At 44.3% G+C, this 16,247-nt stretch overlaps 1 protein-coding gene and 1 long non-coding RNA gene across 2 annotated transcripts in view; one reads left to right on the top strand and one right to left on the bottom strand.

Moving 5' to 3' along the window:
- LOC122174670 (uncharacterized) overlaps positions 1-16,247 on the top strand; it is a 539,243-nt gene that overhangs the window by 16,357 nt on the left and 506,639 nt on the right. The gene's annotated exons all lie outside the window — the stretch shown is intronic.
- On the bottom strand, positions 8,499-10,500 carry LOC135983625 (uncharacterized). Its single transcript, XM_065596377.1, has 2 exons — positions 9,602-10,500; positions 8,499-9,001 (listed from the first exon to the last, which is right to left on the bottom strand). The coding sequence occupies exons 1-2, from the start codon at positions 10,140-10,142 to the stop codon at positions 8,499-8,501; spliced, it is 1,044 nt and encodes a 347-aa protein (XP_065452449.1). The 5' UTR covers positions 10,143-10,500.

Genomic DNA, 16,247 nt, shown 5'->3' on the forward strand with positions numbered 1-16,247 from the left:
CACTATTGGTACTGCACTTTTGTCTCTCCAAGGGCTTAGGCACTTTCTTCTAGATGCAGAGGTGATTCCAAATGAAATTAACTGAAAATTCCTAGCTCCTTGGTCCAGATCCTCAACTGGTGCGAAATGGTGTAGCTATATTGATGTTTCAATCAAATCACATCAATTTACTCCCACTGAGGATATAGCTCTTTGGGACTTTGGCACTGTTACTATTGTAGAGGTGAAACTGGCACAGTCCCTGTGTAGCAGTATCTGCCAAAACCTACTGGAAGTGTCAAGTGAGGATAAAACCTTGGCTGTAGCTAATGTCTGAAGCATTAGCCCTTCCTGTTCCATTACCTCATTGAGCCACTTAAAGTTTAAACAGATTCTGATGCTACCAGTATGTATTTTTTTTTTCATTTATTTGCCAAAGAAAACACTGAAACACACCAGTATGTCAGTTCAGTAACTTTCTCTGTGATTGATTTTTTTCATTCAGATTCTCTCTTCCACTTTTTGGAAGCAAGGTAAAGAAAATCCTGCATGGTGCAGCAGTTTTGTAGGGAGTGGTATTTTCTTCATGCACTGATTCCGATTAAAACACGTCAATGTCCTTGAAGTTATCTACGTTTCTTTCTTCTATTTAGTGCAGGAGGTATGTTTTATAGGCCAAATCTTAGCCCAGCAGGTTACGTGTGTAATTGATGCCATTAAAATATCAAAGTAATAATCTTTCACATCCTCATTCATTGTAATTTCCCTGCTGGAGATTATGAACTGTTTGTTCTAGTTGTATTTGCTCTTGCTCACTTCCTAGCATGCTTTCTTGTTCGTTTCTGCAGACCTCCTACGGTATGGAGATTACATGGCTGAGCATCTTATGTCAGGAACTGTGGTGTGTATGTTATAGTTTTCTATTTTTTGTTTCTATCCTTATTTACCAACCTGACAAAAGGGAAATTTCAAAGTTTTCCACTACTGTTAAAAAAAAATCTGCTAAAAATGTACCAGTGATAAATTTAAACTTGAAAGTTGCTTTTGGAAAGTTCCTGTTGATGATAGGCAGTACTTCCTAATGCTGGTAATTCTTCTTTAAGAAGATATGTTAAGTATGTGGTGGCATTTGGGGCCAGATTTCAGAGTTGCTGATCACCAGCAACACACATTAACTTTAACTGGAGTAGTGGTATCTACTTACACATCTGAAAATCTGGCCCTTGGTTTTGTCTTTGTCCTTTAAATAAATTAATTTATCAATCTCTCAAGGGCAAAGTATCTCCATTCAAGTTTCATCAAGGCAGTATTTAAAATGGTGGGTAATTTTAGAAACTTTGTATAATACATTTCTATTTTCCCTTTTTATATGTTAGTTTCTTAGAAAAATCATGACTTTTTACATTGATTTTTCAATGAAAGGCAAATCTCATCTTCATATTTTATTTTGCACTCATTTGAATTGCCAGAGGGCTCAGTTTTGGGATGATGTTGCCGACAGCCATTGGATAAGAAGACAAAACAGCAAGTTGCAGATTGTTAAATCTGGCAGTTGTTTTATCTATCTGTAGACAAAATGAATTTTAACTAAACACTATATTACCTCAAGATGGCCCGCCTTCATCTTCATACTGTGTGCATACTAACCATTCTGTCTTGACATTTAACCATACTAGTTATTAGACATGTACCAGTGAGCAAGGAATAATTAGACATGGCTCAATACTGCTAAAAAGATTTAAACAGTTGTGTAAATCCAGAAAAAGAGATAAAGGAGATAAAATAAAATACTCTGATGCTTGAGACTGCAAGCATAAAATATATACCAATTCTAAAAAACAAAAACACCCATGATCACATACCACCAGCAAGAAAGTACTCCAGGATAGCATGAAATTAAAACACTTAAACAGGAAATATTCAAGGCAGTCCTCTAATTACTTTATTTAATATTTTAAAATCTGCTGCTTCTCTGACAATTTTGCTTCCTTGCCAAACTGTGCACACGGTAGTGTCAAGAGATTGTGAAATAGCATGACCCTGAGGATCATTGGTGCTCCTGGATTCTGTTTCCATCTCCACTGACTCTTACTATGTGATGTTTCAGAGTAGCAGCCGTGTTAGTCTGTATCCGCAAAAAGAAGAACAGGAGGATTTGTGGCACCTTAGAGACTAACAAATTTATTAGAGCATAAGCTTTCGTGGACTACAGCCCACTTCTTCGGATGCATATAGAATGGAACATATATTGAGGAGATATATATACACACAGACAGAGAGCATAAACAGGTGGGAGTTGTCTTACCACCTCTGAGAGGCCAATTAATTAAGAGAAAACAAACTTTTGAAGTGATAATCAAGCTAGCTCAGTACAGACAGTTAGATAACAAGTGTGAGAATACTTACAAGGGGAGATAGATTCAATGTTTGTAATGGCTCAGCCATTCCCAGTCTTTATTCAAACCGGAGTTGATTGTGTCTAGTTTGCATATCAATTCTAGCTCAGCAGTTTCTCGTTGGAGTCTGTTTTTGAAGTTTTTCTGTTGTAATATAGCCACCCGCAGGTCTGTCACTGAATGACCAGACAGGTTAAAGTGTTCTCCCACTGGTTTTTGAGTATTTTGATTCCTGATGTCAGATTTGTGTCCATTAATTCTTTTGCGTAGAGACTGTCCGGTTTGGCCAATGTACATGGCAGAGGGGCATTGCTGGCACATGATGGCATATATCACATTGGTAGATGTGCAGGTGAACGAGCCCCTGATGGTATGGCTGATGTGATTAGGTCCTATGATGATGTCACTGGAATAGATATGTGGACAGAGTTGGCATCGGGGTTTGTTACAAGGATAGGTTCCTGGGTTAGTGGTTTTGTTCAGTGATGTGTGGTTGCTGGTGAGTATTTGCTTTAGATTCGGGGGTTGTCTGTAAGCGAGGACAGGTCTGTCTCCCAAGATCTGTGAGAGTAAAGGATCATCTTTCAGGATAGGTTGTAGATCTCTGATGATGCGCTGGAGAGGTTTTAGTTGGGGGCTGAAGGTGACAGCTAGTGGTGTTCTGTTATTTTCTTTGTTGGGCCTGTCTTGTAGGAGGTGACTTCTGGGTACTCGTCTGGCTCTGTCAATCTGTTTTTTCACTTCAGCAGGTGGGTATTGTAGTTTTAAGAATGCTTGATAGAGATCTTGTAGGTGCTTGTCTCTATCCGAGGGATTGGAGCAAATGCGGTTATATCTTAGAGCTTGGCTGTAGACAATGGATCGTGTGGTGTGTCCTGGATGGAAGCTGGAGGCATGTAGGTAAGTGTAGCGGTCAGTAGGTTTCCGATATAGGGTGGTATTTATGTGACCATCGCTTATTAGCACAGTAGTGTCCAGGAAATGGACCGCTTGTGTGGATTGATCTAGGCTGAGGTTGATGGTGGGATGGAAATTATTGAAATCATGGTGAAATTCCTCAAGGGCTTCTTTTCCATGGGTCCAGATGATGAAGATGTCATCAATGTAGCGCAAGTAGAGTAGGGGCGTTAGGGGACGAGAGCTAAGGAAGCGTTGTTCTAAGTCAGCCATAAAAATGTTGGCATATTGTGGGGCCATGCGGGTACCCATAGCAGTGCCGCTGACTTGAAGGTATATATTGTCCCCAAATGTGAAATAGTTGTGGGTGAGGACAAAATCACAAAGTTCAGCCACCAGGTTAGCTGTGACATTATCAGGGATACTGTTCCTGATAGCTTGTAGTCCATCTTTGTGTGGAATATTGGTGTAGAGGGCTTCTACGTCCATAGTGGCCAGGATGGTGTTTTCTGGAAGATCACCGATGGATTGTAGTTTCCTCAGGAAGTCAGTGGTGTCTCGAAGATAGCTGGGAGTGCTGGTAGCGTAGGGTCTGAGGAGAGAGTCTACATAACCAGACAAGCCTGATGTTAGGGTGCCAATGCCTGAGATGATGGGGCGTCCAGGATATCCAGGTTTATGGATCTTGGGTAGCAAATAGAATACCCCTGGTCGGGGTTCTAGGCATGTGTCTGTACAGATTTGTTCCTGTGCTTTGTCAGGGAGTTTTTTTAGCAAATGGTGTAGTTTTTTACTATGTGATGTGGCAATAGGTTGCTTAATCTCTCTCTGCCTCAGTTTGCCCATTTCTCTGTTGGATAGCACTGTTCTGAGAAGAAATGGGTGCAAGTTTTTGTCTGAAACTTTTTTTTACTGAAAAATGCATACTGAGGTCAAACAAAACATTTTGGGAATTGGTGTTGATTTCGGCAAATTGTTTCAGTTTGGAAAAAAGTTGGAATGTTTAGACATACCATTTTAACATTAAGGAAATGTCTTATTTAGATTTTTCCAGCTAGGGTTCACACACCACAGAAGGAGAAGGTGCCGCCTTCCTTACAACTTCTTGTCCAGTGGTTAGGGCATGTGTCCCCCTACCAACTCCAGGTGAGTGCCCTAGCCACCAGGCTATAGAGTCATTTTCTGTCTCTGGCCCAAAGTGTATTCATATATTTTGTAGTAAGTGGGACAACTTCAATAAGAGAGACTGAGACCCATTGCAGAATAGCTGACAGCCTGCTGATTAAGGTACTTACTTGGGTTCAAGTCTCTGCTTCAGAGCGGGTATTCAAACCTGTCTCTCCCATATCCCAGTTGAGTGCCCTAACCACTGGGCTACAGGTTATAAGGGCACCACCTCTTCTTTCTCCCACCGTGTTTTGTGACTCAAGTCCTTCACTTCCTTTGCTTTTATTAAAAATACACATAATGCATTTTTTCTGACTTTTTTTGATTCAGTGAGAATTTTGAAAAATTTCAGTTTTAGTTCACCCAAACTGATATATATATATATATTTAATTTTTCAGAACAGCCAGTGAACAGAAAAATCAGCTATTTGCCCAGCTCAGTTTGTGAGGTTTAATTAATGTTTGGAAAATGCCTTGAGATGCTGGGATGAAGTAAGCATAACATATATAAATAATAGTAATCTAAGGGTACGTCTACACTACGAAATTAGTTCGAATTTATAGAAGCCGGTTTTCTTGAAATCGGTTGTATACAGCCGATTGTGTGTGTCCACACAATAAAATGCTCTAGGTGCTCTAGTCGGCGGACCGCGTCCACAGTACAAGGCTAGCGTAGACTTCCGGAGCATTGCACTATGGGTAGCTATCCCACAGCTATCCCACAGTTCCCGCAGTCTCCGCCGCCCCTTTGAATTCTGGGTTGAGATCCCAATGCCCGGATGATGCAAAACAGTGTCGCGGGCGGTTCTGGGTACATGTCGTCAGGCCCCTCCCTCCCCCCGTCACAGCAACGGCAGACAATAGATTCGCGCCTCTTTACCTGGGTTACTTGGGTTACCTGTGCAGACAACATGGAGCCCGCTCAGCTGAGCTCACCGTCACCATATGTCCTCTGGGTGCCGGCAGACATGGGACTGCATTGCTACACAGCAGCAGCTGCTAACTGCCTTTTGGCGGTAGACGGTGCAGTAGACTGGTAGCCTTCATCGGCGATCTGGGTGCTGGCAGCCCTGGGGCTTGCCTTTTGGCAGTAAATGGTGTATTACGACTATTAGCCGTCCTATTACAAGTCGGGTCATCGCACGTTAGCAGAGTCTTCCCCGAGCAGCCGATTGTGCAATAGGCCTGAAGACCATCGTCATACGCCGCCCCGTATTTGCTGCCAAGCACCCAGAAAGATGCCGAGGGCTATCAGTCACGCTGCACCGTCGTCTTAAGATGTAAAAAATAGATTTGCTCTGTATTCATTTGCTTCCCCCTCCCTCCGTCAAATCAACGGCCTGCTAAGCCCAGGGTTTTCAGTTTAATCTTTGGGGGGAACATTCTGTGTGACAGTTGTTTGTGTTTCTCCCTGATGCACAGCCACCGTTCTTGATTTTAATTCCCTGTGCCTGTACGCCATGTCGTCACTCAGCCCGCCCTCCCTCCTTCCCCTAGTCCGTCAGATACTACGTTTGCGCCACAGCTCAGAGAGCCGAGAAGCGGTTCGCGCCTTTTCTTTGAATTCTGGGTTGAGATTCCAATGCCCGGATGATGCAAAACAGTGTCGCGGGCGGTTCTGGGTACATGTCGTCAGGCCCCTCCCCCCTCGTCACAGCAACGCAGACAATAGATTCGCGCCTTTTTACCTGGGTTACCTGTGCAGACAACATACCACGGCAAGCATGGAGCCCGCTCAGCTCAGCTGAGCTCACCGTCACCATATGTCCTCTGGGTGCCGGCAGACGTGGGACTGCATTGCTACACAGCAGCAGCTGCTAACTGCCTTTTGGCGGTAGACGGTGTAGCATGAGTGATAGCCATGGGGCTGGCAGCCGTAGGGCTGCATTGCACCAGCCCCTTGCCAGGCGATGGTATATTATGACTGGTACCCGTCGTCATCGTATTGGTGTGGCTGTCAATCATGGCCACCTGGGCAGACATGCTACTGTTTCGATGATGTTGGCTACCAGTCGTAATATACTATTTTCTGCCAATTGCCCAGTATTGTCTGCTAAGCACCCAGAAGAGGCCGAGGGCGATGCTGGGTGCTGGCGGACGTGGGGCTGGCAGACGTGGGGCTGCATTGCTACACAGCAGCAGCCCCTTGCCTTTTGGCAGATGATGGTATTTTATGATTGGTAACCATCATCGTCGTACTGGAGAGGCTATCACTCATGCTGCACCGTCGGCTGCCAGCTTAAGATGTAAAAAATAGATTTGTTCTGTATTCATTTGCTTCCCCTTCCTCCGTGAAATCAATGGCCTGCTAAGCCCAGGGTTTTCAGTTTAATCTTTGGGGGGACCATTCTGTGTGACAGTTGTTTGTGTTTCTCCCTGTTCCTGTACCTGTACGCCATGTCGTCACTCGGCCCTCCCTCCCTCCCGCCCTCCCTCCTTCTCCTGGTCCATCAGATACTACTTTCGCGCCTTTTTTCTGACCAGGCGCCATAGCTAGCACTGGGATCATGGAGCCTGCTCAGATCACCGCGGCAATTATGAGCACTATGAACACCACGCGCATTGTCCTGGAGTATATGCAGAGCCAGGACATGCCAAGGCGAAACCCGGACCAGGCGAGGAGGCGATTGCAGCGCGGCGACGAGAGTGATGAGGAAATTGACATGGACATAGACCTCTCACAAGGCACAGGCACCAGCAATGTGGAAATCATGGTGTCACTGGGGCAGGTTGATGCCGTGGAACGCCGATTCTGGGCCCGGGAAACAAGCACAGACTGGTGGGACCGCATCGTGCTGCAGGTATGGGACGATTCCCAGTGGCTGCGAAACTTTCGCATGCGTAAGGGCACTTTCATGGAACTTTGTGACTTGCTTTCCCCTGCCCTGAAACGCCAGGATACTAAGATGAGAGCAGCCCTCACAGTTGAGAAGCGAGTGGCGATAGCCCTGTGGAAGCTTGCAACGCCAGACAGCTACCGGTCAGTCGGGAATCAATTTGGAGTGGGCAAATCTACGGTGGGGGCTGCTGTGATCCAATTTGCCAGGGCAATGAAAGACCTGGTGATAGCAAGGGTAGTGACTCTGGGCAACGTGCAGTCAATAGTGGATGGTTTTGCTGAAATGGGATTCCCAAACTGTGGCGGGGCCATAGACGGAACCCATATCCCTATCTTGTCACCGGAGCACCAAGCCACCGACTACGTAAACCGCAAGGGGTACTTTTCAATGCTGCTGCAAGCCCTGGTGGATCACAAGGGACGTTTCACCAACATCAATGTGGGATGGCCGGGAAAGGTACATGATGCTCGCGTCTTCAGGAACTCTGCTCTGTTTCGAAAGCTGGAGGAAGGGACTTTCTTCCCGGACCAGAAAGTGACCATTGGGGATGTTGAAATGCCTATCGTGATCCTTGGGGACCCAGCCTACCCCTTAATGCCATGGCTCATGAAGCCGTACACAGGCAGCCTGGACAGGAGTCAGGACCTGTTCAACTACAGGCTGAGCAAGTGCCGAATGGTGGTGGAATGTGCATTTGGACGTTTAAAAGCGTGCTGGCGCAGCTTACTGACTCGCTCAGACCTCAGCGAAAAGAATATCCCCATTGTTATTGCTACTTGCTGTGCGCTCCACAATATCTGTGAGAGTAAGGGGGAAACCTTTATGGCGGGGTGGGAGGTTGAGGCAACTCGCCTGGCCGCTGATTACGCGCAGCCAGACACCAGGGCGGTTAGAGGAGCACAGCAGGGCGCGGTGCGCATCAGAGAAGCTTTGAAAACGAGTTTTGTGACTGGCCAGGCTACTGTGTGAAACTTCTGTTTGTTTCTCCTTGATGAACCCTCCAACCCCTCCCCCCCCCGACCCGGTTCACTCTACTTCCCTGTAAACCAACCACCCCACCCCACCCTCCCCTCCCGCTTGCAGAGGCAATAAAGTCATTTTTTTTTAACATTCATGCATTCTTTATTAGTTCCTTACAGAGGTAGGGGGATAATTGCCAAGGTAGCCTGGGATGGGTGGGGGAGGAGGGATGGAAAAGGACACACTGCATTTTAAAACTTTAAGTCTTATTGAAGGCCAGCCTTCTGATGCTTGGGCGATCATCTGGGGTGGAGTGACTGGGTGGACGGAGGCCCCCCCACCGTGTTCTTGGGCGTCTGGGTGAGGAGGCTATGGAACTTGGGGAGGAGGGCTGTTGGTTACACAGGGGCTGTAGCGGCGGTCTCTGCTCCTGCTGCCTTTCCTGCAACTCAACCATACGCTCGAGCATATCAGTTTGATGCTCCAGCAGATGGAGCATTGCCTCTTGCCGTCTGTCTGCAAGCTGACGCCACCTATCGTCTTCAGCCCGCCACTTGCTCTGTTCTTCCCGCGATTCAGCCCGCCACCTCTCCTCTCGTTCATATTGGGCTTTTCTCATCTCCGACATTGACTGCCTCCAAGCATTCTGCTGTGCTCTATCAGCCTGGGCGGACATCTGCAGCTCCGTGAACATCTCGTCCCTCGTCCTACGTTTTCTCTTTCTAATGTTCACGAGCCTCTGCGAAGGAGAAACATTTGCAGCTGGCGGAGGAGAAGGGAGAGGTGGTTAAAAAAGACACATTTTAGAGAACAATGGGTACACTCTTTCATTACAAGGTCGCATATTTCGGCTTGCAGGCAGCCAGCGTAGGCCACAGTGTTTTGGCTTTTTTAACCTTCTTAACATGCGGGAAAGGTTGCAAACAGCAGCGCATTTCCCATATCAAGGATGAATTGGGTTGTCCATTTAAAATGGGGTTTCAATGTAAAAGGAGGGGGCTGCGGTTTCCCGGTTAACATGCGGCACAAACACAAGTAAACCACCCCCCCCACCCCACCCCCCCAACGATTCTCTGGGATGATCACTTCACCCCTCCCCCCACCGCGTGGTTAACAGCGGGGAACATTTCTGGTCAGAAGAGCAGGAACGGGCGCCTCTGAATGTCCCCTTAATAAAATCACCCCATTTCAACCAGGAGAGCTTTCTGGAGATGTCCCTGGAGGATTTCCGCTCCATCCCCATACACGTTAACAGACTTTTCCAGTAGATGTACTGGCCGCGATTGCCAGGGCAAAGTAATCATTAAACACGCTTGCTTTTTTTTTTGTAATGTTTACAAATAGTTACAAAGTTACACTCACCAGAGGTCTCCTGTGTGCCCTGAGGGTCTTGGGTGAGTTCGGGGGTTACTGGTTCCAGGTCCAGGGTCACAAACATATCCTGGCTGTTGGGGAAACCGGTTTCTCCGCTTACTTGCTGCTGTGAGCTACCTACAGTACCTCCATCGTCATCTTCCTCGTTCCCCGAACCGTCTTCCCTGTGTGTTTCTCCAGTGAGAGAGTCATAGCACACGGTTGGGGTAGTGGTGGCTGCACCCCCTAGGATCGCATGCAGCTCCGCGTAGTAGCGGCAAGTTTGCGGCTCTGCCCCGGACCTTCCGTTTGCTTCTCTGGCTTTGTGGTAAGCTTGCCGTAGCTCCTTAATTTTCACGCGGCACTGCTGTGTGTCCCTGTTATGGCCTCGGTCTTTCATGGCCTTGGAGATCTTTTCTAATACTTTTCCATTTCTTTTACTGCTACGGAGTTCAGCTATCACTGCTTCATCTCCCCATATGGTGAGCAGATCTCGTACCTCCCGTTCGGTCCATGCTGGAGCTCTTTTGCGATCCTGGGAGGACTCCATCACGGTTACCTGTGCTGATGAGCTCTGCGGGGTCACCTGTGCTCTCCACGCTGGGCAAACAGGAAATGAAATTCAAACGTTCGCGGGTCTTTTCCTGTCTACCTGGTCAGTGCATCTGAGTTGAGAGTGCTGTCCAGAGCGGTCACAATGAAGCACTGTGGGATAGCTCCCGGAGGCCAATAACGTCGAATTCCGTCCACACTACCCCAATTCCGACCCGCAAAGACCGGTTTTATCGCTAATCCCCTCGTCAGAGGTGGTGTAAAGAAACCGGTTTAAAGGACCCTTTAAGTCGAAAGAAAGGGCTTCGTTGTGTGGACGTGTCCAGGCTTAATTCAGTTTAACGCTGCTAAAGTGGACCTAAACCCGTAGTGTAGACCAGGCCTAAGCTAAGAAAATTAACTGCCTTTGAAACAAGCATGCCAGGTTTTGTTCTTTATTTTCTTGGGTAGACATATTCTGTTTTGTGAATGTCCACCTGACCTCAAATTTCTAAAAAGAATCCTAGGTCAGATTCCTCTGTTCTGCCAGTTTGGTTAAGGAGTAAAGGCTTGTCTACACGTAAAGCACTATAGTGGCACAGCTGCACTGCTGTAGCACTTCAGTGTAGACACTACCTAGGCTGATGGGAAGGGTTCTCTTATTAGTGTAGGTGATCCACTCCCACAAGAGTGGTAGCTAGGTCGATGGAAGAATTCTTCTGTCGACTTAGCGCTCTCTACATGGGGCTTAGGTCAGCTTAAATCCACATCCCAGTGTGGAAGTTTTCCCATCCCTGAGTGACATAGTTATGCCAACCTAATTTTGTAGTGTAGACTGGGTCTAAGTCTAATGAAAGCAATGGAGTTATACTGGTGTCAAGCTTCTGTGAGTGAAGACAGAATCTGGCCACTTTATAGGACAAGATTATTTTTAACTGTTCTGTATGCTGAGATCTATTCCCCTGCAAGGTGAAATGTTAGAGTATGTAAAAGCAAGTCTGGAGAATGCCAGCATTCCAAGTGTTCAAGATATATAGCTCTTACAACTTTCATTTAGAATTATATTTTTAAGGGCAGATTTGGCTGTCTGCAAAATTGGACACAGATATTAAAGGTTATACAGCACCTGCTACTCTGTTGATTTTTGAAAATAGTGTATGAAGTTGTTGGAGGCCAGGGTGAGGAAAAATCACCTCATGCTATGGAACAGAGTTAAAAAATCATTCAGCTGGATTCAGTAGTGAGAAGCCGGAGATGGCCTTAATTTTGGAGATTAATACTATTGGTTGTGTAACAGAGCGAGCGAATGTGAACTTGATTTGTTTGCTTTGGTGAGAGAGGGCTGCTTCAGTTCATCTACAGACCCCCTTTAGGATTTACTGACCCATATATAGTAAGGTGAAACTGACAAAGGCCTAGATTTTGTTTAAAGCAGTATTACATGCTGCTGTTGTATTAACCAAGACTCAGGCCAAAATATATTTCAGTATAAATAAGTGATGAAAACCTTTAATACACAGGTGCATCAGTTACATTGCTGTTTTAGTCCATAATATGTATCCTTAATATGAAATCCTATTTTTCACATAATGTAATAACAATATGGGAGTTGCATAGTGATTGGTATTATAAAATGTATGGTGAGATAAATGCTGTTATTATGGAAATCCTATTAGCAAGTCTCCATGTACTGTACATGCAGCACAGATTTATTAACATACTCTTCTGTAGTTACTTTCTTGAAAACAGTTTTACCTCCTATGAAATACTGTGCAATAATGTCATTAATAAACGTATCTAATTGCAGTATATAACTGCGAAAGCCTGAATGGCTTGAAATGGATTCCATCAGAAGTAGGATTATTGCAATGGGTGTATTGAACAACATATATTGCATGTCCCTCATTCTTTGTACTACTGTATGTCAAAAGAGAGATCATTAAGTGCATAGTCAGACAGTTAGGTTAATGGAAAAAAAGCTAGCTTTTTTATAAAGAGCTGTCAGTAGATGGCAATGTGACTATTTTATGCAGAATTTTCATTCCATATGTAGCTAAAGACTTGCAATCATTTGCCTTTGCTGATTAAATTACTTTTATTTTTTTTAAAGCGTAGAGCCCTTTTAAACTATTATTTAAATAATTGATAGTTACAAATGGAAATCTTAGCCCAGAATCTCCAAAAGTGATCAAAGTTTTAATTTTTTACTGATCAAGATTGAATAAAAATGTCACATATGGTGCCATAAATTAGCAGGGGATTATTGGGCTGGTATCTTATGCTGCAGAAAGTTTAGTAAATCCAAGTTTTTACCCAAGTAGATGCTTTTGGCAGAACTTGTCTGAAAGTTTGATATTTATAATGAGCAGCAGATGGAATAATAAATAAATATATTTTCTTGTTGTCCACAATATGACCAGCACAAGGCCTCTCAATAACTTCTTCTCATATCCATACTTCAGTAGGGCTCTTCTCTGTGGCACTAAATAGAATGGGAACACAAAGCTCATCATCTGGAGCTATATACTGTACTACTGTAATAAAAGAGATTAAAAACAACAATGTACAACTCTCTATCTAATTGTGTGTGTGTATATATATATATATATATATATAATAAAACATAGTTGTTATCTATCTATCTATCTACATACACATAACATTGAATTGTATAGTCTGTTGGTTTTAATATTTTATATTACAGTAATGCAGAGAGCCCCAGTGTGTTAGGTGCTATATAAAGAATTCTGAAGAAGTGCAATAACATTTTCAGATGTGCATAAGTGACTAGGCTCCAAAGTCCCAAGAGTTAGGACAAGATTCACAAAGGTCTTTATAAAATGCAGATAGGTATCTACTGGGATTTACAAAAGTGGCTAAGCGGGTTAGGTACCTAATTCCCATTCCCTAACTCTTTCAATGGGAGTTTGGCACCTAAGCTATTTGATTTTGTAAATCCCTCTAGATGCCTATCTGCATTTTAAGTCACCTAAATACTTTGTTAGATTGCATGTTTATGGGTTCTGAAAAGGAAAGCTGATGGCAGAAGAACACAGGGCAGAAAAAGACGATCATGGATGGATAATGTGGATAAAAGGACTATTCATCCACAAAAAGATTAGCAGAGGATCGAACAGAATGGACAACTATGGAACTTGGAAACCTCCAGTAATGGAAATGACACATAAGAAAAAATAACATTGAAAATTTGGTCCTAAGAGCCTAAGTCTATTTTGAAAATTTCACCCTGGATCATTGCTGCCAAAAACACTCACTTTAAGTGCACTCCATCCTCATTACAAAGTTCTCATTTATAAATCATTTTTTTGATGTTAAGCACAGCATGTCTCTGCTCATAGCATTCACATCTATGAGTCAAAAGGCTGTTGGGTCAAATCTAGTCACATTCAGTATTAGGACCTGCACTCATAAGACCTAAATATCGGTTTTAGGACTGGAAAGAGGCATGTTAGAGATGCCATTCTATATGGTTGATATTCAACCAAATTTCTTTAACTTGTCTCTTGTGAAAGTCTAGATTCCTGAGTATTTTTGCAAAACGTTGAAGAACAAGCATCATGACCTAACTTTCCATCTTTCTATTCTATTGTCCAACACTCTCTGTAAATGTGGCTGCTACAGTTTGCCTGTACTATCAGTAGAGTTTCTAACTAGTTGCTTTGTGAAACATTTTGTGTATATTAGGTGCTAAACAAGATCTAATTATCTTTTACTTAACATTAGTAACTTGTTAATGGGCAATATGCCTCTTGCTTGGAGGAACTCAATTTAATTCTCCACTGCAGGCCTTGGGTGTCTGTGTAGGCCAGTGACACATTCAGATGACCACAACCTTTTCACAAGGAAGCACTACAACCTTGCAAATGAATCTGCTGCACTCACAGGAAGCCCTGTTGACTTCAGTGGGACTCAGCACAGCATTGAGAGGCACCTAGGTGGATCCATTTGCAGGACTTTAAGATTTTTTATTAAAGGGTTTTATGCAGTTGGCAGTTTGCTCAGTATAGTGAAGCCAGTTAAACACCTGTTACAGGAAAAGGCATGTAAAAGGCTGAATTTACACGCATTCCATGCACATATTTCCATATAGAGAATTAAGCTATCCTTCAGCAGAACCTTCTGAAAAGTAGCTGTTCAAGAAACACACCCATTAAAAGGACGCAGTTTTGCAAGAACATTGATGAATGCACAAGTTTAGCAGTTGTCTAATGTATGTGAATTCTCCTAAGATTTTCTTTTGATCTTTTATATTTTAAAATACATTTTTTACACAACTATCTATGACCCAAGTGAATACAATTGTATCTAATGTTAGAAAAGGAACTATAGTCCTGAAACTATGGCTTATTCGCCAAAAGATATATTTTCGAATATAGTGGTGCCCACATTGCCTAATGGTAATGGGCCTCAGAAATGCTGACTGCTACTAGAAATTCAATTCCCTTGGTATTACATAAGCACATATATTTTGGGAGTGCCCAATATCAAGATTTTCTGGTATGAGGTGGGTCAAAGGACCAATTTGATATTGGATGGTAAATTGGAGGCCTCCCCTTTAAATTTCATTCTTGCACTGCTACAGACTAGGGACCAAATGGCTAGACAGCAGTTCTTCAGAAAAGAACCTAGGGGTTACAGTGGATGAGAAGCTGGATATGAGTCAACAGTGTGTCCTTGTTGCCAAGAAGGCTAATGGCCTTTTGGGCTGTATAGGTAGAGGCATTGCCAGCAGATCAAGGGACGTGATCATTCCCCTCTATTCAACATTGGTGAGGCCTCATCTGGAGTACTGTGTCCAGTTTTGGGCCCTACACCTCATGAAGGATGAGGAAAAATTGGAGAGAATCCAGCAGAGGGCAACAAAAATGATTAGGGGGCTGGAGCACATGATTTATGAGGAGAGGCTGAGGGAACTGGGATTATTTAGTCTGCAGAAGAGAAGAATGAGGCGTGATTAGATAGCTGCTTTCAACTACCTGAAAGGCGGTTCCAAAGAGGATGGATCTTGACTGTTCTCAGTGGTACCAGATGACAGAACAAGGAGTAATGGACTCAACTTGCAGTGGGGGAGATTTAGGTTGGATATTAGGAAAAACCTTTTCACTAGGAGGGTGGTGAAGCACTGGAATGGGTTACCTAGGGAGGTGGTGGAATCTCCTTCCTTAGAGGTTTTTAAGGTCAGGCTTGACAAAGCCCTGGCTGGGATGATTTAGTTGGTGATTGGTCCTGCTTTGAGCAGGGGGTTGGACTAGATGACCTCCTGAGGTCCCTTCCAACCCTGATATTCTATGAAATAGTCACACATACAGAACTGACTGGAAAACCATACTCAAAGAGCAGTTATCAATAGTTCACAATCGAGCTGGAAGGTCATTTCAAGTGGGGCCCTGCGGGGATCTGTCCTGGATCTGGTTCTAGACAATATCTTCATAAATGATTTGGATAATAGCATAAAGAGTAGACTTATAAAATGTGTGGTCAGTAGCAAACTGGGAGGGGTTGTAAGTGCTTTGGAGGGCAGGATTACATTGCAGTATTAAATACCATTACCATAACACTGACAGTTGACTTGCCCAAACCAAACTGATTAGCCACTGACCTGTAACAGTCTGGGGTGGCCAGGTTCCAGATGACAATAGCACCCTGCATCTGCACTGGTATGGCCTCCCTCATTTGTGTGTCCTAACACTGGAGGGCTGGGGCAATTTCTTCACACAGCTCCAGGTGGATGGTCTTCCTCACACACAAGTTCTGGACCCACTGCTGGCATCACAGGTTTGCATGACAGTGTAGCACCATCACTCTGTGCTTGTGGTCCCATTCTCGACGCACTGGTGAGCATAGAAGGATTCTACACCTATTAACACCTGCATCAGCTATCTACACTTCACCACAACTTCATGCAGCCTGCATGATCTCCTTCTCAGGGTGAAAAGCCACTGCTAAAATGTCTTCCATCATGTCCCATGCCCCGCTTCTACCTCCTGGTTCTGAAATGAGTTACCTTTTGCACCTGTTGGCATTAATGCAATTGCCTAGAGTTGGATCTAGGCCTTGCCATCAGTTGGAACAGAGGCTGCAGACAGAAACCTAGAGCATGCTG

The sequence above is a fragment of the Chrysemys picta genome, chromosome 5 (assembly GCF_011386835.1).
Source record: "Chrysemys picta bellii isolate R12L10 chromosome 5, ASM1138683v2, whole genome shotgun sequence".
Lineage (NCBI taxonomy): Eukaryota > Metazoa > Chordata > Testudines > Emydidae > Chrysemys > Chrysemys picta.

Excerpts from the sequence above, each read along its gene's own strand:
- LOC135983625 (XM_065596377.1), bottom strand. The coding sequence starts at position 10,142 with ATGGAGTCCTCCCAGGATCGCAAAAGAGCTCCAGCATGGACCGAACGG. Across the intron at positions 9,002-9,601 it reads GGGCACACAGGAGACCTCTG|CTGCAAATGTTTCTCCTTCG; the intron begins GTGAGTGTAACT and ends CTCCTCCGCCAG.